The 23,748-nt window shown below is 40.3% G+C and overlaps 1 protein-coding gene across 4 annotated transcripts in view; it reads left to right on the forward strand.

Annotated features, from left to right (window-relative positions):
- The window catches only part of bcas3 (BCAS3 microtubule associated cell migration factor), a 214,935-nt gene that overhangs the window by 25,513 nt on the left and 165,674 nt on the right, over positions 1–23,748 (forward strand). For all 4 annotated transcript variants that reach the window (XM_083548588.1, XM_083548590.1, XM_083548589.1 and 1 more), the window contains exons 8-14: positions 1,962–2,069; positions 2,229–2,305; positions 3,771–3,847; positions 4,375–4,458; positions 7,616–7,786; positions 11,718–11,811; positions 22,157–22,290. In XM_083548588.1, coding sequence (XP_083404714.1) covers positions 1,962–2,069; positions 2,229–2,305; positions 3,771–3,847; positions 4,375–4,458; positions 7,616–7,786; positions 11,718–11,811; positions 22,157–22,290 — 745 coding nt within the window. The remainder of the gene's footprint in view (positions 1–1,961; positions 2,070–2,228; positions 2,306–3,770; positions 3,848–4,374; positions 4,459–7,615; positions 7,787–11,717; positions 11,812–22,156; positions 22,291–23,748) is intronic.

The following is a 23,748-nucleotide window of genomic DNA, read 5'->3' on the forward strand; positions in this document are numbered from 1 at the left end:
GTGTAGAAAGCAGCATATATTGAGTTCAGCATGAAATCAGGGCTGCTGTAGCCTTGCCATTTTTTCCTTAAAAAGCCCTGGATGCAGTGCCAAACCACAGCAGACTGTTCAAGAAATACAACAAAAGTCTAAGAGGTACCTTCAGTGTCTCAGGCTGTAGGGTGACCCAAGGTCTGCCATTCACTGTGTCATTGTGTGACGGCCAACACACATTGCAAACCGGAACATTATTCACCCGCAGTCTCACAATGATGCGGACCAGTGGCTCAAACACGTCTATTTTGAGCAGACAGAAAATTGTGCTGTTTGTGTCTCATCACAGCTTCATTCATAACTTTTCTGTTGGTTGGCAGATTTAAGGAATTGTAGCTTTTCCTTCACAGAGCGATGAAGTTCAGTATGCTCAATAGCCTCATCGTTCTTCATTTAGTCTATTCTGCTTTCATATTTCACAGTTTTGTGGCTGCTCTTTGAGACACCACTATGTGCAGATTTTGAAGCACGCCGATGTTGCAGCCGCACCGTGTCATCTACTCGTCACATCTTTATGCTGAGACGGTCTTTTGGGGGAGATTTGTTTCCAGCTTGGTCTTCAGCCAGTTTCCACGGTTCACCATGCTCTCCCATATCATTCAACAGATACATACCCAACCGGGTTGTTTACAAAGTTCAAGATAAGCAACAAACATCACTGCATAGTTTAAAAATTCCTTTTAATGCCTTACCGTTAACGATGGCTATAAATAAGGCGAGTTATGCTTTGCCTTGTCCTGGCGTTTCATTTACCATGAACTCTAAAGGGCTGAGACATTGCCTTTATTCTGTTCATGGGAAATTTAAACACATCTACCATTTAAATTTTTATTTTATGTCAAAACAAGCTATGTCAAACCAAAGAAGAAATGTACAATTCATGAAAGTCTGTGAAAACTAATCCCTCTGGTCAGACGAGATGCCTTCAGCTGAATACTGTAACTTGTGATTGGCTGCGAAAAGCCACAACAGAGCATCAGCTACAGAAACCACAGTGGGTCATGTTTTGCAAACAAAAGTCATGGAATGATGGCCATTTTTTAAATTTTTTTTTATCTCTGCTGCTGTATTTTTATTTTTTTTAAGTACTTGCTTTAGAACTAGATTTTTGCTTTGCTGGATCAGACCCACGATCTAGACCTGGGCCATTTTCATTCTATTCCAACCTTGCAGACTGCCGTCCTAATAGCATTGTTGGTCTTCTTTAGGGACCTGGGCTATGATGAGACTCCACCCATGGATTTGACATGTAATCGCCGAATCGCATGTCTGTGTTGAATCTTATCTATGATTCATAATCAAATCACTCATTAGCAAGCAGGCAGACATGCGGTTCAATTAAGTGACAGACATATCAAAATCATTAGCGGTTGCATTTCGGGGCCTATTATTTTGCCTGTGAATCACTGGTTATTGATTTTCTTTATTTACAGAGACAATCAGATCAGTCAAGCAGCATCCTCAGTTCTCCGCTCTACATTCCATCGTGACCTTTTCTCGCTCGACTAGATTCGTGCACTCCGACGCTGTCGCGTTGTAAGGCTAAGACGATTTTTGCAGAGCAGAATTATCGTGACAAAGAGTACATTTCACTTTATCAGAAACATCCCACCGAGCTGACTGCTTGATACAGCAGACTACGCAGTGCCAGCGAAGTTTGTGGACTTTTAATGAGGATTAATGTCGGAGGTCGTCTCTGCCAGCAGCCACTTTTCCTTCCCCAAGACTTGTGCTGATGTGTTTCTTGACAAAGCATTTAATGTCAGATTTTGGGAAGGAAATGGCTGCAACACTTTTGGGAAGAATGGTGATGCAATTAAGTGGAAAAAACGCTTTCAATGCTTTTCAGATGCATTCCAATGAAGACTGATGTATTTGTGATTTGTGCTTTGCTTATAATTACTGCCATGTGTGTATGTTTCCTACAGGACCAGCCCACCATACTGCTGTGTGGATCTGTATTCTCTAAGGACAGGAGAGATGGTCAAGTCGATTCAGTTTAAAACGCCCATTTATGATCTACACTGCAACAAAAGGTATCCTGTAGTACAATTAATGACTGAATTTTTTTTTTTTTTTTTTTTCCCCCCATTGCGTCTGTGTTCCTTCAAGAATAGTTTGCAATGTACAACTCAGGATCTGTATTAGTTATCTCTGTATTGTTAATGAATGTAGTCTGTTATGTGTTATTGCAGGATTCTTGTCATCAGTCTTCAAGAAAAGATAGCTGCCTTTGACAGCTGCACTTTTACAAAAAAATTCTTTGTCACAAGTAAGTAAGCATTGTTTTGAATGCAACAGTTTCACTTTTAATCCGACTCTTTCTCCACCTTAATCTCCAGTGAAGGAACTCCAGTTTTGATGAATCCCTCGCACATAATGACATCATTAAAAAGCACTCGTTTGTCTTTTGTTGTGCGAACCTGCACAGTCTCATCTCCATGCGTGCAGTCGGAGCACTGGAGACGTTTTACCTTGTCACTCAGCACAGCTATACAATATAAAAAAGTGGTCCCAGGTTCTGTACTCGACAGGGCGATAATCATTCTCCCTGGCCGTTACACGAAAACACTTGCATACCCTCTTAAGTCTGTCCTTTCCCAGCACCTAACACTCTTTGGCTTCTACAGTAAGGACCATTGTGTCCTCTGAAGTCCATATCACAATCCGAAACCAGGCCTTCTATCCCCACTTAAGCAATCGTCTGTTGTAAATTGCCATTAGCGTAGTTTTAATGGCTCTCATTGTCTGTCTGCTTTCCCAGTCCACGTCTGTGCCACAGGAAATGACCGCGGTCAATAACCCCTTACATCGTTAATCTCTCTTCTAAAGCTTCTTCATCATAAAAATAAAAAAAATCAAGACTAGACATGTTTGTTTTTGCAAGCGATTATGAGAAGTCATAAACCAGGACGAAATTCTCAATCACACTGTCAGCCCTTTTCTCTATTTGAAACGGAAGCCCAGCTCCGTAGCACACTACCGCATAGTTCAGCACGCGTCCGTGTTTTGCTGGCGATAGATGTGAGGTCTGAGAACAATAATGGAAATAGTATGGTTCCTGCACACTGGGTATGTTAAACACATGCTATCTTGTAACACTGGCTCCCTCTGTCTTGAAGAAGCACAAAAAAAAAAAAAAAAGCTTTGCATCACTCTTTGCTTGTGGCTTACCTCAAGCCTTGTTTATCGCAGCTTTAGATCTGGGCTCCATGCACCAAATTATTGTCTCTATCACTTTTTAAATCTTGAAGACTAAATTAGTGTCAGCACACTTCTCATTATAGAGGGAAGGAAACGTTCACATGAACGTTTGCGACGCATTTTAGTACTTATTAGCAAAACCGTCATGTCATATTATGTCACGTATTGTTTTCGGCGGGATAATATAAACAGGGTGCGTGTGTATATTTGCACGTTGTACCGTGCAGACATTTTTGGCCAGGCTGCATGGTGCCAGTGTTTCCTATATGACTCTCAAGGGTCAAACTGTCTGGTGGATAATAAGCTTGGGAGCCATCTTAATGCCATAGACCTCAACTCCATTTTACACAAATTGCTCCCAGTATCCTCAAGTGCGAGGATCATACCTTATAAATACTGTGCAAACTAATACATTCCAGTCTATCACCTATTTCATAGCCGCAGCTGCATACAACATTGACTTCCTTAAATTCATTTGAGGAAAATAGTATATAAGCGCTTAAATTGTGTAACGTGTATGTAATGTGTTACAGGCTGCTATCCTTGTCCTGGTCCCAACCTCAACCCCATAGCATTAGGAAGCCGGTGGTTGGCCTATGCGGAGAACAAGGTAGAAATCAATAACATGTTTTATATCTTTTTTTATTATAATTTTTCCTCTTCTGTGCATTCAAATAGTTGCGAGAATAAGAGAAACCAGTACATATCAAGCCGAAGCACACCATTTAACTTGATATACACCTAGTTTTATTGTTGCATAGTATTTATTAATTTTTTTATTTACTTTCTAAACCTAACCCTTTCTAAAGTTCATTCGTTGTTTGCTCGTATGGTTCAGGTCAAACATTTTGTTTCAGTAATGAACAATGCGTCTTGTGTAGCGTAATGACTTTTGGCCAACACTGAGTGTGTTTTCTATTCTTAAATGTTGAATGGGACAGAAAGTCTGGAGGAGGTAAGATGTAGAAGGGGTTAGCGGATCATAGATCTTCTAATGGCCCTCCCCACCCTTTCTGTATGAAGACGCCAGGGAGCCCTCTGTGGACTAATGATAAATGACACTTTGTGTGTGTGTGTGTGTGTGTGTGTGTGTGTGTGTGTGTGTGTGTGTGTGTGTGTGTGTGTGTGTGTGAGCAGCTGATCCGGTGTCATCAGTCACGTGGCGGGGCATGTGGTGATAACTCCCAGTCGTACACTGCCACCGTTATCAGTGCTGCAAAAGTGAGTAGATGTTCCAGACTCTTCAAGACACACACGTATATACAGCACACATGCACTGTGCGTGAAACATGTTTAAAAACATCAGACAGAAAACAAAAAAATCTATAACTAATTTTATAACTACTGTGACTTTAAGACTAACTTTAAACTGAACTATAATCCAGTGTATTCATGTAATAATAATAATAGAAAAACTCTGGGCCTTGTCTAAACTTTAACTGTAATTTGTCAGTGTTTAGGTTCTAGATATAAAAGCTATTTAAAAAAGTTTCTAGTAAAATACTAGTAATATTTCATTAAAATTCTGTCAGCATTGCGTTATAAATATCACTTTTTGTCCCAGTAACTGATCAATCTACTTTTCAGCATCTTGGCATGTCCAGTACTTCCGTTCATTCTTTTTTTTTTTTGCTTTGAGTTATTACAGTATGACTATTTGGACCTCTATTGTGAATGAATGTGCTCATTATTTTATGTGGAGGCTGAATTTGGTTTAGTGCTGAAATGTTACAAAGATTTTGTTTTCTACTTATAGTGACATTTTGTCTTTTGTTTGTGAAGTGAGTAATTATTCTTAGTGACTATTTTTAATTTTATTATTTTCTTTTTAAAGCCCCTTTAAAAAAAAAAAAAAAGATATGAGAGTCAAGTGATATGTTTTTTTGTTTTTGAAGACATTTGCCAGTGTAGAATATTCTGGGATTTAATCTGGGATCTGGGTTCACTATTACATGGATACTATTTTTGAGAGTATCTAAAAAAAAAAAAAAACCAACAACCTCATCTCGTAACGTATTTTTGCAATAATATTTGTCTGTTAGAAGATAGTACAGTTAGTTTACTGCAGGCCTTATGCTAATTCCGATATAATCCTCCTCTGACACACTCCCCAGTGCATCTGGTTTTAGGCTTCTCTCCCCAGCACGTTAATTGATTTATTAAGCCCACATCTGTACTCCCAGGCCGGCCTGCTCCCCTCCCTAACGAGCTCAAACGGCTTACGTGAGAGAAGCACCATTAGCCCTAATGGTGGCATACATCAAAAGGAGCGCCCTAAAGGTTAACAGGGAGGAAAACACGGTTAAAAAAGGCCTGATGCGTAGACGGGGCCGTCTGCAGATGGAGCTCTGATTTATAACCGTCTTCTCCGCTCTGACACGCCGTCCCTGTGCTGAGTGGCTTTGAGTGCGGCTGTCGAGGGGCCAGGGGGCTATCTCCCATCAGTCCTGTAACTCAATCACAATGCCAGGAGGGGGGTGTGTGCCACTCTTTGGACAGAGGGAAGGGGGGCAGTGGGGTCGTTGAGGAAAATTTAATTCTGACAGAGCGCAGACTGTGCAAATGAGCGGGATGGGACTCTGAGAGCAATGCTGTCGCGCCAGCCACAGGATAGTGTTTGAGGTGACTCCGGCAGTGGCTCCAATGTTTGGTGTCTGTGTAAAGCTGAGCAGTCGTGTACTTGTGGTAAATGGACAGCACGGCTTAAGTGGAGTCTCTTGCTAGTTTCTCACTTGATGTAGTGCTGTGTGTGTGTATTTGTGTGCCGCCTCGGCCCCTGAAGAGCTTAATCAAGCATTCAGGCCGAGCAACAACGTCAATACCTTGTGGCGCCTGTGTTTGTTGGGCCCTCTGGATAGTGCTCTGACAAGCCCACTAACAGACTGTGTGTAAATTGCCTTGGCCCATCAATTATTAAGAGAAACGTTTGCCGCCTAATTGATCAACGCTAATGTGTTTTCTAATCACTGCAGTTGGAGTTTTTAGTGCTAATCCAAACAGTCAGCATTGATCAAGGCACGGGTCAGCGGGGGTAGGTGGTGGCAGATCCTATTCCTGACTCCTGCTAGCCCAGCAATTTCTTATCTGTCTGTTGCTCAGCTCGCTAAGCTAACACACCAGAAACAGTGCATTCGCACGCAATGTGTCTGGATGATGCCAAACGAATAACATGTTTATTTTACTGGAATTTGCACAACCAGAAATACCTGGAAATATTATGACTCAATAGAGGTAGAGATAGAGATCATCTGTGATTAGTAGCTCAAGTGACATTAAATTCTTATTCTTAATAAGATGTGATTATTCTTAATCTTAAATTTATAAATGGATTCAGCATACTGCATTGGAACGTGAACCAAATTAAATTTTTTAATTGAATGATCTATGCACAATTAGTACAGCATAGTTTCCTTGATGCTTCTTATTAGACATAAACTGCGAAAACGAAAGAAATATGTTGATCCAAAATGTCTTGAGGTCCAAGAGAAAATGTGTATGTTTGAATCACAAAATCGAATTACTTCAATATTTAGTATTTACATTCATTTGTAAAATAAATTAAACCGTTTCCCTGGTGGTCTAGTGGTTAGGATGCGCCGCTCTCACCGCTGCGGCCCGGGTTTGATCCCCGGTCAGGGAACCGACCCCAGCCACTCTTAGTGCCGGTCCCAAGCCCGGATAAATGGGGAGGGTTGTGTTGGGAAGGACATCCAGCGTATAAACGTGCCAAATCAAACATGCGGATCATGAATACGGATGATCCGCTGTGGCGACTCATAACGGGAGAAGCTGAAAAAGTTTGTAATATAAATTAAACCACAATTTTACACCAGACCACTGAACAAACACACTGTAAATTACACCGGTTTGTATAGAAATGTTTTACTAGGATTTTTTTTTTATGGTTGCAAAAAAGCATTCCTCCAGTGATGCTTCATAATTGTTAATATTTGATTAGATTTGCAATAGATTACAAGTGTAAAGGAAATTATCTATAAATATGTATATGATGCACATTATTTATTAATTCATTCAGTCTTAAAGAACATGCATTATGTGGATTTACATGGCATTTGGCAGATACCCTTATCCAGCGTGACTTACGTTTATCTCATTCATACTACTGAGCAGCTATGGGGTTATTCCCACTCACGACCTTTGGAGTCCAATGACTTAACCACATCTCCCACTACCACCTTTTAACAGTTTCTTTGTTCTGGTACTGGTAAAATGTGTTAACACCATGAGAAGCTGAAGATGAGAAGCATTAATCTGTTGCAGGATATGAATTATAGTTCATCTGTATTTGTTGGGAATCTTCAGTGTGAAAAAATAAAGGTTAACCAAGTGTTATGCCTTCTTCCTTTTCTTTTCTCAGACACTAAAGACAGGGCTGACTATGGTGGGGAAAGTAGTCACCCAGCTTACAGGCACACTTCCCTCTGGAGCACCTGATGAAGAGGGCGCAGCCCACAGCAGCATTCGCCGTAGCCCTCACCAACCCGGCGTGGTTACTGTCATAGACACACACACTGTGGGAGAGGGACAGGTACATACACTCCATACACACTCTATACAGTGTACCATACAGGTTTCATATGAGGTATCATCTTCAAAAAGCTTTTATGAAAACCCCTTCTATAAACAAATTCATTCTTTTAGTTTCTAACATGCAAATGCAATACTTTCCTCAGGTTTATGTCCCTATTAAATGAGATTGTATTACAAATTTACACCTCCATTACTTACTTACTGAAACCTTTGTCCCTCTCGTTATTTGGTGAACACATGGCAAGTTCTTCAACATGGACAGATCAGATCAGTGTTTATCATGAGGAAATTTTCTTTGATGAGCTTTTATTGTTTTTACTGTTCCTTAACACAGGCAAAAATAATGGGCAATAGGTATAAAAAAAATTTTTTTTTTAAGTTTGTTACACTTGTCTGACCTTGATGTAAAAACATCCTGAATCATGCTTCATCGTTTATTAATCCCATTCAGCGTTCTCCTTCAAGGAGCATTTTGCCTTGCACTGATTTGTCATCACCATGTTATAAGGAAACAGACACTGTAAGTTCAGAATTCATGGCAGGATGACGGATGCCAGACATGTGACACACTACCACTTCCTGTACCTCTGCTGTCCTGGCATAAGAGCTGCTTTAGTGAGAGATGAGATCCAGGTGAGCAGGGGTGAAGGGAAGAATGGCCACACTCTGTCTCCTCTTTTTCTGAAACCTGAGTGTGTTTGAGGATGAACATCGTTCCACCTGAGAAGAACATCATTTCTTTTTTTCCACTCTCGGTTGTGGACAAGCAGAGACTGCTCCCAGGTGTTCGTCTATCAAACAGGATCTTTTTAATGGAGTGTCAGCTTAACAGGGCAGTTTAAATGTTTGCAGTTCTTTCGTTCCAGGATTTTTACTCAGACAGAGGTTAAGTTGGAACAGATTTCTCTCATGCCCCTCCCCCTCCCTCTCTCCTCGTGTTGATTTTGACCCGTGTAAACAGCTCATCTGGTTTCCTGGGCTGTTAAAAATCTGAAGGTTAAACCAGAGTGTCCACAAAGGCTCGACCTCACACGCTACACCCATTCAGAGGTGTGATTTATTCTGCTTACGCACGCCTGTCGTTTCACAGGAGTCAACACTTTTACCTCTTCACCCGAACGCGGTGGAAAAACCGAAGCCATAAATAGTTGCCCTGACAAGAAGATGTAGAAGAGAAATAACCTCACAAGAAGTAGGCCACTTGTTTCCATAATAAAGTCTTCTTCTGTCTTTATTTCCGTGGCTGGAACACATGTAACTACACATAACGAGTCACGTTCCTCCTATCCACCGATGTGACATGTAAGGACTAGGACCAAATGGCTTGTGCTGTTCTAGGAAAGTATTCACCAGTCATGTGATGCGATACCATTACCACCTGAAACTTGATTTATTTCCAATAGCAGCAGGCCCCCAGTTGTCTTATATTAGATCATTTGTCAGCGATTACAATCATCTTTAATGTTGTGGAATGAAATTACCGATAAGACTTATTGTACGTCATACACTATACGGTCAAAAGTATTGGCACACTGGATGTTTTCAGCCATATGTGTTTCTTCCCCGAACTGTTACAAGTTATAAAAGCAAAATTATGTAGACTAATGATGTGTAGCATTACATTTTCCCTTCACATCAACTAGAAGACCCAAACCTGTCCCAGCATGACACTGCCCCTGTGCACAAAATCCAGCTACATAAAGATATGGTTTACTTGGGTTGCAGTAGAAGATGTTGAACTATAGAGCTCTGACCTCAACACTACTGAAAACCTTTGGGATTAGTTTAAACCCTGACTGTACCGTCGGCTTCCTCACCCTACATCGGTATCTGACTTTATTAATGCCCTTGTGGCTGAATGAACACAAATCTCCACAAGCACACTCCAAAATTTAGTGAAACATCATCCCAGAAGGTCGGAGAATATGCAAATCATACTACATGAGGTATAAGATGTTTAGAAAGCACTTAAAAATCGTACAAACTTTATTCTATGCAGTGTTCCTCATCTCATGATCTTTTCTCTCTCTTTTTTGTTGGAAAAGCGTTATAAGCGTCTGACACCGGCAATTCCTCCTGGGAATGTTGAAGAAACTGAAACCTTAAAGAAAGCTTTTTATTATTATTTTATTTAATGGTATTTTTTTCAGAATCTTTAGCGCATCTGCCATAAGTATGCCAAGTCACTGTACTATTGAAATAATGAAATGATTATAACTTAGACGCAGCATAAAAATATAAACCTGTGATATGACTATAAGGAATAACTTCAGATCTGCTGTTGTAGAACATGAATCCACACCTTCTCACCAGTCCACTGAAGAATTTAGCAGCTCTGTGGTATAACTGTGATCATTTCCTTCTTACTTACTAAGTGTCTCCCATCCTCCAGCGTTTTCTCTTTCTGCTGTCTTTCATTTCATTCTCTACAATGTGCTTTTTTTTTTTTTTTTTTTTTTTTAAACATAAATGTTCAGTCGTACCTGAATCCCTGTAAAACATTATCTTGTTTCTGGTATGAGACCTGTTTTTTGTCACTGGGGCATTTTTTTGTGAGTCTGAACTAAAACGTCTTGGTTTGAGAGCAAGGCTGTTTTGTGTTTGGACTGGGTTCTATTAAAATGAGCGGCATGCTCCTTAATGCAACACCCCGCTAGATTTATCACTCTTCTCTTTGGCCTCCTCATGTCTGGCCTTAGTTATAATCTCTTTCATGAGTCGACTTTCACAGAAGTCCACTGACTAGAGAATGGCCTCTTGTGGAGCACCACCTCTCTCTCATCCTTTTTCTCTCTCTCTCTCTCTCTCTCTCTCTCTCTCTCTCTCTCTCTCTCTCTCTCTCCTACTTGTTTTTTTTATCTTGCCCCTTTTTTGTCTGTCTGCTTTCACTTTCATTACTCCTCCTTCTCTTTCTCAATCTCAGAGGTCGCTATTTTTTTTTCTTTCTCATAAAGGATGAGTTACAGATCCATAGTGCTGCTCTTTTAACTGAGAGCTATCAATCTCTTTTGGATATCTATTAGCAGAGAGACAGGCTAGAGTTTCCTCCTGCTGTGCGTGTGTGTGTTTTAACTCTTTCAACACTTCATTTATTCTTAGATTTTTTCAGAATTTGGCCCCTAGCTATCGTTTGTATTTGTGTTTGACTGCATGTACAGATGCATTGCATTTTGTTATTTCTTATTGCTCAATTCTGATCGGAAGAACGTGCCGATTAGACACGTAATTCATATAAACTTCACGGTCAGATGTTTATATGAATGTGTTCATTTTATTGCGATATCAGTTTTATAGTAGCATCTTGGAAACCTGTATGGCAAACACTCGATATGAGTGAGATAATAGCAATTATTTAGTGATACAGGAAAGCGTTTGTGAAATGTTTCTGTAGCTTATAATGTACGTGTCAACTGTTTAAAGTGGCTATAATGCAAGTGATAACTTGCCTCATGGACCCTCCATAAATCTAAAGATAATGTGAAATGAATCTGGTGCCAGTGTATGATTAATCGCCTAATTAGTGTTGGTACTGTACAAGAGGAATAAAATGCTGCAGGATGTACTGTTAGTGAGGGTATCAGCTTTGGTATAGTAATCTCTGCTTCATCACCCCACCCTGTCATTGATTGTTTTCTTGTTTTAGTAAGGCTGCATTGTTATATTCAGACATTACGGAAGTGCACCATGTTCTTCTTTTGCATTAGAGTGAAAGCAGTCAAATTCTGTTTGTTTATTTTCGCTCAGCTGAACGTAGTCTGTCTAAGAGCATAACTTTCCCTATTTCTCTTCCGTACTTCCGTATCATATCCAACTAAACAGATTACAGCACATCACTGACTGTTGTGCCAGTAATCTTCCAGGCAAACGGAGGCATTAATGTTTTTTATTTGACATCTTCAATATTGTGATGCTTTTGTGTGTATCTGTAGGTACTTGTGAGTGAAGACTCTGATGGAGAAGGAGTGGTCGCTCATTTTCCAGCTCATGATAAACCAATATCCTGTATGGCATTCAACCCGAGTGGTAAGTGTACACATTTACAGGCCTTTACTGAACCTCAACAAAGCTGAGTCTGTTAGAGTCTAGTAAAATGGGCATCTATTACGTTAACCGTTCAGCATTTACGTTTGATCCTGAAGTGTTTATGTGCATATGGGCAAATTTGGGAGAGAAAAAAATAGGCTAAACGTATCACTGCCAGCACCTCATCAGAAGATAAGTAAAATGTCATTAGATTTGCAGTGGCTTAAGTGGGATGGTTTGAGATGTAATGCATTATTATTTTTTTTAAGATATGATCTGATCATCTGCTTTAGAAAGCATCTGGTACCAGGCATTGAGTTGAATTGAGTGATTTCTGCCCCTGTGGCACAAAGTCTACGTCCAGGCCTTTTAACACACGAGCGCACTGACTGATCAGTTTATGTCTGTCCATTTGAAAGTGCTAACTAAACTCTGAAGTGTGGATGAAGTACCGACAAAAACCCCCCCGAGTCCCGTCAGGTCCGGTTTCACCCACTTGAAAGATGAAAAGAAATGTGAAGTGAGCACTCTGTTAATGACGACGTGGGTCAAATCAGTCATTTATTATGCAATTGTTTCTGCGTGTCACAACATTCCTTACCTCACAGTTCACAAAGCTAGGGGGGGGACATTTATCACATCAGATCTCCACGAATGACTCGTCGTGCAGTATAGCCATGCCCTTGGCCTGACCTTGTATGTGCCAGTTTTTTTGTACATCGTTGTGTTTGTCCTTCCCGGAAATCCACTACAGTTAGCGTATTGTTGGCGAGTGTCGCAGGTAGAGTGGCCAGTTAATAAGGAAGTGCTGAAAGCTGCTGCTCGCTAGTGCCCTTAGAGAAATCTTTCAAATACCTGTCCTTATTAATGCACTGTGGGAAAGTCCATGCAGGACGGCTCATTTTCCACCACTACTTTGCAGTCGTCCTCTTTCTTCATCTCAGGTGCTTGTCATTGCGCATGTATGATGAATTTCATCACTTTGTGTTTTGTATAGCACAAAGTAATAAGCTGTACAAAATCTGCATTTAGATTTAGATGACTGAACCTGAAGGTGCATTACAGAGTTTCTCAACCTATTTTCATAGTGACTTTATTTTCAAGTTTTCAAAATTCTACTACATTTATTTTGTTTTAATAAATATAACATGCATATATTTGTCAATATTATATACATGTACATGACCACCAGTTATATGAATTCTGTTAACCCAGTGAGATTTTCTCATCAATGCTTTGTGGCAGTTTACAAAGTTTGGCATGAGCTGCTGCAGAAGGGCTTCATGTTGCTATAGAGTCTGTGTGTCCTGTTTATATCACAGGTACTGCAAAATATGACTGTGACTATTTTATACTATTTTAACTTCATAACCATTTATCTCTGTAAAGCTGCTTTTAGACAATGTCCTTTGTTAAAAGCCCTATACAAATAAAAATTATTCAAATTGACTGTCATTTAGAAATATATATATATATATATATACATCCATACACGTATAAATAATTTATTTATTTATTTATTTATTTAATAATCTAACTGCTCTGTGCACTGATGGGGTCTGGTGTAAAACTACTTTGATTGACATTAACAGCTTAAATGCTGGACATGACATTGCTGTGGTCTGGTGTAAAATGGGCTTAAGAGGAGCTCAAAAAGAATCAATGGGATAAACGGATGGGGAGAGAAGTGTAGTCTTTATTCAAACATATTAATGTGTGTGTGGGTGTGGATATATATATATATATATATATATATATATATATATATATATATATATATATATATATATATATATATATATATATATATATATATATTCTCTAAAGTAAGTTCACAATTTTTAAGTATTTCTTCTGAAGGAACAAATTTGGATATATTTTAGTGTAGTCAGTGTGCAGCTTGTATGACAGTACAGATTTACTGTCCTCTGAAAATAACTTAACATTCATCCATTATTGTCTAAATAGCTGGCAACAAAAGTAAGTACACCCAATTGAACATGTCAAAACTGTGTCCAAAGTGTCAATATTCTGTGTGAGCACCACTGTTATGTAGCACTGCCTTAATCCTCCTGGGCATGGAATTCACCAGTGCTGCACAGGTTGTTGCTGGGATCCTCTTCCACTCCTCCATAATGACATCATGGAGCTGCTGGATGTTAGACACATGGTGCTTCTACACCTTCCGCTTTAGGATGCCCCACAAGTGCTCAATAGGGTTCAGATTCAAAGACATACTTCTCCACTTCATCACCTTCAGCTTCCTCAGGAGGTCAGTCGTCATCTTGATGGTGTGTTTAAGGTGATTATCATGTTGGAAATCTGCTGTTTGGCCCAGTTTCTGAAGGGGAGGGCATCATGTTTTGCTTCAAAATGTCACAGTTCATGTTGGAATCCATGTTTCCCTCAATGAACCACAGCTTCCCAGTACCAGCAGCACTCATGCAGCCCCAGATCATGATGCTACCACCACCATGCTTGACTGTAGGCAATTTTAAACACAGGTGTTGTAGCAAGTTCAATTCAGGAGTTTCTTCAATCATTTATTTCTCTTAGAATGTTCTGCTTGCCGTTAAACTGATGCTGAACTGTATGTTGGTGCTAAGTAGATACCACCAACCAGCATTGGTGGTTCTAGCTTAAATGACGCCCTGGGTGAACCATGCCATGACCCAACGTCTTCCCTATTGATTGGTTTCAGCTTTGAAAAGCTCCTCCGTGCTTCAGCTACCATCACTGGATGAGTAAGACATATTCTACGAGCAGTTCATAAATTTGGATGCATTTCTGAGAGCTCCATTTCATGTATAATACCACCATAAATGCATTTATTGCACAATTAAATACATTTAATTGTCCACAATTGATCGAACTCTTAGAACCAAATTGTAGTTTGAACTAAATTGTCTTGTCTCAGAGATTTTTTGCCACGAGGTGCCATGTTAAACATCCAGTGGGCAGTATGAAAGTATTGTACTCAAAACAGGGTTACCCATTTTACAGTGCCCCTGTATCAGAGAGGGTTATGGGCCTTGCTCAAGTGCCAACATGTTTATAAAAAAATATAAATAAATAAATGTAAAAGCGAAATTAAAACCTTCATCGCAACACAAATTAATTTACAATGTCCTTTCTTTTCCATTTGGTGTCCTGATGATTTACGTACTTTAAAACATTTGCAAGAAGAGAAAGAGAGAGAGAGAGACATTAGAGAGAGAGAGTTTAAACTGAACTGGTTGGTCTCATGGGGGCGCTGTTGGCTTATCTTTATGCTACTGAGCTGATCGCAACCTGTGGCCTAGTAACCTGAATGGTGGAGCGCTGTAGTGGATCTAGAGCTAGTGACCTGTTGCTCTGGTGAATGACACAGTGACCATCATCCACATATGCTTACGCAGTGACCAGGCTACTTTACAATGTCGAGCAAAATACAAACACAGCTTCTGCATTCACCAGCGTGTGACGTGCTATTTAAATGTGTGTGTTTTGGTGGCTTCCTTTTTCCCCCCAAGTTAGCTAAAGGTTCTTACATAAACTAATGACTTTAAATTAAAACCATTTAAATCTGTTGGATTTCTACAATTAATTAAATTCTTAGAGAGATGGTACAGCTGCCTGAATGTCCAGTGAAAGTTTGATGTAGTGTTGTGGTAGTTGGTTCTTTATAGAATTCGACAAAGGTGGTAGTCCTGGCTCAGGGAGGCCCCACTCATGTCCAGTGAGTGTTAAGCCTCCAGCACAGCTCTTTGTCAGACGTCCCCTGCCACATGCAGAGAGGACTTGCGGCTGCTCGGTTTAGATAACAGCAGGGCGCTCAAAACTTCAAACAGCTTAACCGGCCACTCGGCTGCTTCAGTCAGAAATAATGGGATGTGTCTGTTATCACTTCATTTACCCAGGCAGAAAACGAAAGCACTATAATAATCGTTTCAAAATTATAAAATTGCTCGGCACCGAAAAAAAGGCTGAGAGAAATCCCCTTGTTTTTTGAGACTAAAAAGAGCCTCTAAACAGAGACTAACAAGGTCAGGCTGAAACGAACGGTCACACACACACACACACACACACGCGCGTGCGTGCGCGCAGTCATTTAGGTGCCTGACATCATTAGAGCGAATGATCAAAAAACAAATCCTTCAGCATTGTTGGTTTCTGGCCTCTCGGCTCAGCGTGGAAGGATTGATTTTAATTAGCGGGAAACGCTCTCTGTCTCCGAGCCGCCCTGATTCCAATGGAGTTATGTGCAAGAGCTCGCAGCCGCAGTGGAAAAGTGTCGCGTTTGTTGTAGGGTCGACCACAGCTCTCTCCGGAGTGGGTCAGTTTCAAAAATGGAAAAGACAATGCAGTGATTTGATGCTGACTGGCAAGCACAGATTCCTACGCAAAAAAAATACAAAAAATGACTTTAGAAACCCAACCCAGCAGTGAATGTTGGACTCGCAACAAAAGAGTGAGGATGGAAAATGTCGGCCGTGCGGGAAGCTGACTCTCGTTTTTGTGGTTTTGTAAGATCTATTCGTAGGTGTGTAATTAAAGGACACTTTTGCGCACTGTGTAAACCTGTACATCCTATCCATGCAGGCTTAATGTGGAAGACTTGACAGCGAGCCTTCAGCTTAGCATTGTGCAGCACGAGCTTCAAAACGTATCCTCTGAATAGCTCGGAGAAGTGCTGTCATTCTGCTTAATCATTTCTTCATGGTAGATCAGTTCAGCACAGCTCTGCTCTTGTTCACCTGATGATGTCACACGCTCATTCACACCTCGAAGCAATTTAGAGTAGATAATCCACATACCGGGGTGTTTTTTTTTTTTTTTTCCCGTTTTTTTTATTTTTTTCTCGGGATGTGGAAACCGGAAAGCCCACAGGAATCCCACATGGACACGGGGAGAACATGTGAAACTTTATACAGACAGTAACCCGAACTCAGAGCCAAACCGGAGACCCTGGAGCTGTGTGGCTGCCATGCTACACGCTGCACCTCTATGTCGCCCGTTCTGCATACTATACACTACATGTTTTGAGGGGAAAAAATTAAACCCGAAATTCTAAACGCTGTCAATTTATAAGCTTGGTATGGAAGACAAGCAGCAAACAAGAATCCACACACATGTGGTACAACAGTGCAGGACCATGTTTATTTAGCGGGAAATAAGCAATATTTATTGAGTTTCATAGGATCTCTCTTTAGTTCAGAATCTAATTTGCACGAGTGTGTGTGTGTGTGTGTGTGTGTGTGTGTGTGTGTGTGTGTGTGTGTGTGTGTGTGTGTGAGAGAGAGAGCGAGAGAGACAGTAGCTAAGGATAATTTTTCAGTTGTGCACAGAGCTTGAACACAGTGGGACAGTCAGAAATGATTACAGGTTCTAGCTGAGAAGTTGTCTATTTTAATTCCCCCTGTCAGCAGGGAGCTCGGTATTAGTGGAATTTGCCTCGAGCACAAGCTTTGCTTCGTGAAGTTGATCACTTTGTTAAATCTGATGATCCTATTTTTTTTCCCACCCAAACCTCTTTCTGTTCTTTGTGCTTTTCTGCCAGATAAGTGAACATAATGAATAGCGTTGTTTTTTTTTCCGCCCCCAGATGTGTCTGGGGATTTTGTGTGGCACTTTTTTTTTTTTGAGTTTGATAACACTGTCGATATGCACATAGCATTATTTTGTCAATGAATATGACGTCTGTTGACATGGTCAAGTTCAACATGGTCAACAGTTTCAGAAATGTAGTAATTACTGCTTTTATTATTATACTTTTTTATTTTTTTACTCTGCATAGAGATACACCATATTTGGAAGAGAAGTATTGGGACACCAGACTTTTCCAGTCAGAACTTTTCCAGTTCCATTTTTTTTTTTTTTTTTTTCTTCTTCCCCAAAAATGTTTCCCAAAGCTTGTACACACATTTGTATTGTCTTTGGCAATGGTAGCATAAAATACTCTGTTCACTTGAACTAGGATTCCCAAACTTGTACCAGCATGACAATGCCCCTGTGCACAAAGTGAGCTACATGAAGATATATTTTTATGTGTTGGAGATCTTTAGTTGCCTGCTATAGAGCTCCGACCTCAACCCTATTGAACACCTTTGGAATGACTTGAAACGCTGACTGCACCCCAGGCCTTCTCAACCTACATCAGTACCTGACTTTACTAACAACTTTGTAGCTGAATCAGCACAAATCTCCACAATCACACTAGTGGAACATCTTCCCAGAAGACCGGAGGTTATTATAACAGCAAACAGGGACTTAATGTTGAGAGAGAATGTTCAGAACACTTACCAATCTTATGGATGTGTTTTCAAAAATGTTTGTCCGTATAGTGTAGCTGTATAGTGATGCATCCTAGACACTGAATATGTTTCAAGGAAAAGATAGAAATTTAAATGCCTGTATTTCATGAAAGAATGCTGTATTTCATCTTAGAAAAATGTTTTAAAACAGAGTTTTTAAAAAACCCTGTATCTCTGCCACAGCATCATTCCAATATTTAGTTTCTTTTAAAGTCTAAGTTAAATCCATGTGTGAAGCCAGAGCAGTTAAAGCCATTTCCTAGCATCCTTTTCTTTTTTTATGTTTACGTATGAATGAACTGCCACATTGACAGCATAGTTTCTTTTTGTCGGCCGTATCAGCTGGGCTGCTTTATTCCACGCCATTTTCAAGTCTCTGTGTTTGAGTGGAGCATCGACAACTTCTTCCCCAATCTAAAATGAATCGGCTATTCATTGTCCAGGAAGAACCTTGAGCTCACCTCGATCCGAACGGTATTAGCGGCGAGGCGTCACGAAGAACCGTGAAATTTGATCCGCTATAGCGAATGTTTCAGGGGATTAATTAGTTAACAGGACATTCTGTAAAATAAAAGCGAACGTTTAGGTGAAACGAGATTATCATTCAGTGCCTGGGCGCAAAATACAAAGGATTACGGGTTTCATCCGGTCGCTCCTCTTATCTGGAGATTGTGGTTTTACCAATTTGTTTTTGGGCTTTTTAACATTCACACAAAAAGCCGCATAAGGCTGGCTAAGCCCCTGTGGGAGAATGTGCTCTTCCACCACAACAGCCCCGACAGGCTTCGGGTTATAAGCTGTGCACTTAAGCATGTATGGATGTAGAGAAATGATGTGGATTTTAAACACAAATGTTTGCACGAAACAGGGATTTTTCTTCTTGTTCTTCCCATGTTTAATGGTAAAATGTTTATATATTTTATATATATATATATATATATATATATATATATATATATATATATATATATATGGCTATGGATCAAATGAACCATGATCACCTTTTTACCTTTCACCTCTTTTCTCGAATAGTGGGTAAGGTTTCCTAGCTAAGAATGGGAAGAGCCTCTGTGAGCCAGGACACCACAGGACATCTGTGGCATGAGCGTGTTTGACAAGCATGCTCTTGGTACCAATTTGCCCAGACAAACAAGGCTCCCAGCCACAGGATTCTGATGCTCTCCAGTCATCTGTGGAATCCATTGCACACCTCCCTACAGGCCAGAGGAAAGTCAGGGACCGTATTACTGTATTCGTTTAGCTCGTGGTGGACTGATGCAAAGTCGATACAGTCCACTTGAACCAGAGCCATCAGTACATCCTCGCTAATATCAAAGCCGACTCCAGCTCGGGATCAAACAGCACTGCTTTTAGAAGTTCTCACTCGGTCTGTGAAAGATTAACAAGTTATTGACTGACCCGAGTTGGTCTCCTCCTCTCCTCCTCGGTGTTATCTGATGGTTGGATTGAGGGTGGCCTCTGGACTCAGAAAGTGTTGCTTGTTTTAGGCCTGAGTGGGTGGCTTTGATGTAAAGCTGGAGAGATTTTTTTTTATTGCTCTCTGTGCATGTGTGTGTTCCACGGCTTTCATAAACACCTCAATAAGTGTAACACGTAAGGCTGATCTCACTGAACGAGTGGACACACACACAGTGTACATGCCCATGTCATTACAGCATTGTAGGCAGCACCATAGACAAAGCAGAGAGATTGATGTGGTTTATTTACTCTCTTTATCTTCACTTCAGAAGTACATGGCTCTGGTGTAGAAGAGCTCTGTTTCCTCCATACTGTCCCTCAGAGCTCTTTCCACACACATGTTTCATTTGAGATTTCCTCTTTCTCAAAGGTTTTAGACAACTGTTGTTAATTAAGATGACTCTTTTTGTTTAAGTTCTTTGTACAGCCAAGATGAAGATATCAATGTTAGACAGACTGCTGACATCAACCGCACTGGTTTAACAGATTGACTCAGGGGATGACTTCATGGGATTTCTCTTAGGTTTTCTGCTTGGATTGTTGTATTGGGGGGTGGTTTAAAATGGAGTTCAAAGTGCAGCTTGAGTCATTAGAGCCTAAAAAGTGCAATGTGGTGTCCCACAACGCTCCGTTTTATTCCTTTACCGCTTTATATTCAGCCCATTGGACATGTGGTTCACAATCATGCTGTTAGCTAAGGTTGCTGAATTTGCTTTCGCCTCAAACTTATAGATATAGTTCAGGAAAGTGGTGTAATCTATATTGGTTTATTCAGATACACACACACAAAAATAAAAGTGTAGCTAGATGCTGGCGTTTGCTAACCTAAGAGCATATTACACTGCTATTATTCAATCGGCTGTCTGTTCAATTCTTCTATTGACTATGAGATTCTGATTATAATTTTGAGAGATATAAATGAATACGGTTCCGCATTTACTGCTGATCTAAAGCAGTCGTGCATCTTGAGCACTTTGTGCAGCTGAGGCAGGCCTTCAGTTGGTCCCAAGACTGTAGCTTAAGTTTGGACCATGTAATGTTTTATATGTAAAGCATACTGATGCTATTTGACTAAAGATTACATAACATAACGTGTCCCTTTCAGCACACGAAATCATTCCTTATAATTCATACAACTATGTATGTATGTTAAATGTAAGCCCACATTTCTTCCCAACATCATAAATAACGCTTTTGATTATTGGATAAGGTGTTATAAATAGGACGTGTAAGAGGATGCTTTAACGTCTCAGGTTTCTGAAATTTTGTGGTGGCTTACCAGCACCGAAAAGTCTGCTTTTTAATCTTGCTTCCTGTGGGCTAACCAACCGACGCCTCTCCGCGAGGCTCTGTATTTCAACAAGGCCGCAAAAGCCCCAGCACTGCTTTGCCAGTCTCCTCTGGCTCTTGGAGAACAGAGTGTACCATCAGCAAACTGGTGTCTCAGTAAGCAGGCCAAGCCTCATCTGTCAAAGCCAGGGTAAGCAAGGGAGTGAGCATGCAGGGCGAAGGGAGAGGAAGCTCCCAGATAAACATACCGCAGCGCCTAAACTCCTAATCACTCCGCGCTTCCGTTTCCAGCCTCTATAATTAGAAGGCCATCTTTTCCATGTATTCCCAGTTGATGCAAATGCTTCTTGTGGCTTGGCACCTCATTTGGGGCGTAGGTTAGTTTATAGCCGAGCCGTCGCTCGGTTTAGTCTTCTGATACAGCATAAATAGCTAGCCGCCATCTAATTCACAGCCTGACTGTTTTTCTTTTTCATGTGAGCAATCTGTGCATGACCCTTCCTCCACTCCTCCTGCGCCGCTTCCTTTCTTGCCGCCCAGTGTGAGGGCTCAGCCACACCTAAAGCAGCTGCAGCTCTAAAGTGTGAACATGAGGATGCTGGAGCACAGGCCGGATGAGCTCATCTAGTACTTTAGCTATTTTCGTGTCAATTTATTTTAACCTTCGTGCACGTGTCAGCGCAAGGTCTTTTTTTATGCCCTGCCATTTAAGCTCTTTTTTATACATTTGTCAAACCGCATTATAAAGACTTGTCTCTAATTACAGCCTTCCAAAACCTCAGCATAAAAGTTCGAGCTTTGGAACATGACGACTGTCGTGTTAAATTATGATTGAGAAAACCGTGTCTTGCTGAGTCTTTGGCGTTGAGGAGACTTTCGTATCTGCGTAAAAATAGCCCGTAGAGCTGTTGCACTGTTTGGAAAATTATATTCTATACAAACTTTTCACGGGCATCGAGTTTAGATTCAGGCTTTTTTCAGTGTGGTTTTCCAAGTGTGTTGTTTATAGTAAGAGTCTATGCTTTCTGTTACTCGACTAACATACAAGGGGTGGAATGAAAGGCTCTGTCACCAGAGGTTCCACATGGGTTCTCCTGTGGTTGTGTTCAAAACAGAGTCTTGTACTTTCGTGCACTCAAAGGGTGAGCTTGGCATTTGGTTGTGTGCCAAAGCTGCAGCACATTATAGCCGTTTAATCTTCATTCTCCTTCGCCATGCAGGTTGCCTGGGTTTAGCCTTGGTTTATCTTGACTCGGTGTAGTTACTAATCTTTCTCTTTGCAGGTATGCTGCTGGTGACTGCTGATACATTAGGGCACGATTTTCACGTCTTTCAAATCCTCACTCACCCATGGGCATCGTCACAGAGTGCAGTTCATCACCTGTACACTCTGCACAGAGGTGAAACTGAGGCTAAGGTAAGAGTGTATGTACACACACACACACACACACATATACTTCTTTGGTCTACACTAATAAATGTGTGATTTTTTTGAAATATAATACAGTTTCAGCTATGAATATTTTGGTACTTCAGTCATCAGTGGAACATGAGGTTTTAGCCTGTGCTCGGTTTTCCTCGGTCACGCATGTACACTTTCACTCCAGCTTTTATTTGTCCTAGTGATGAAATATTGCATTTCTGAATTCTTTTGTTCATTAACCTAATCACCGAAAGTCTTCAAGGGCCACCCACAGTGTTTATGGTCCCTGGGTTCCGATTCTCAGGAAATATGCAGTTTGAACATGTTTTTCATCCTCTTTGGATCCCTTTGTGTTTTCTAAATACTGTCAAGAGACATGACTCGGAGCACCGTGCAACTCTACACAGAGCAGGACTCGGCCCTGCCGCTGAACTCCCTCTCTGGCTCTTTCATGATCTTCCTGCACAGTGTGTGAGAGACAACAAACAGCCTGGCTGCGATCCTAGGGGAGTCCTAACTGATCTGAAGCATGGTGTAGAACCAGACTACCTTTAATCGTGTCAGTCCTCTGGAAGAACCCAGAAGTCTTTGCATTGAGGAAGTGAAAGGTTCCTAGAAGTACTACTTTATTATAAGGATGATGCAGAACAGACTTCATACTGTCAGCACTTCGGCTTTATTGTAACTCCAAAAAAAAAATAATAATAATTAACTACAAAATTATGTACAATTATTTAAAACTTTCTATTTAAAAAATAGAAGTATGTTTGTTTTTTTTTCTTCCCTTTCACATGGTCTCATCTTTGCAAAGAAAAGAAAAAAAGCAAAATTTATAAATAAATTTTAATAAAAAAAATGACGTTTAAGATAATATTTTGGATTCGATTTATTATAAATAATATTTATTTATAATATCTATTTATATATTTATTTGTTTATATGTAATTATCTGTTTATTTCTTATAAATAATATATATTATAAATAAATAGATTTATTTATATTTATTATAATAAAATTGACAATTTACAAAATAAATGAAAGTTTGAGGAGTAGGTAAGACTTTTCCAAATGCTAGATCGTTAAAGTGTAATTTCCCTTTGTAGCCATGAGCCAAAGTAGGAAAATCTTTAGTGCTTGCTTTATAGAGTGCAGGCATACTGCAGTGCCAATCAGAGTGACACTGGCCAATCATGGGCTCCTGTGAGCTGGGGTTTGCAGGAGAGGGCAGAAAAAAATGGGAAGGGCTGGCTAATCACAGGTAACAAAATTGGGCAAAAAAAAATCTAACTGCACAAATATAAATGAGTAGGACATGAAACACATGTAAATGAGTGGGACACTATACTAAATAATTCAGATTTTTGAAATGCCCTCCAATTTAAGCAATTTTCAAATTTTCAAAAAAATCAGATCGTATTTATACTAGAAAAAATGCATTTTGAGGCACGAAA

This window comes from Silurus aristotelis, assembly GCF_946808225.1.
Source record: "Silurus aristotelis genome assembly, chromosome: 8".
Lineage (NCBI taxonomy): Eukaryota > Metazoa > Chordata > Actinopteri > Siluriformes > Siluridae > Silurus > Silurus aristotelis.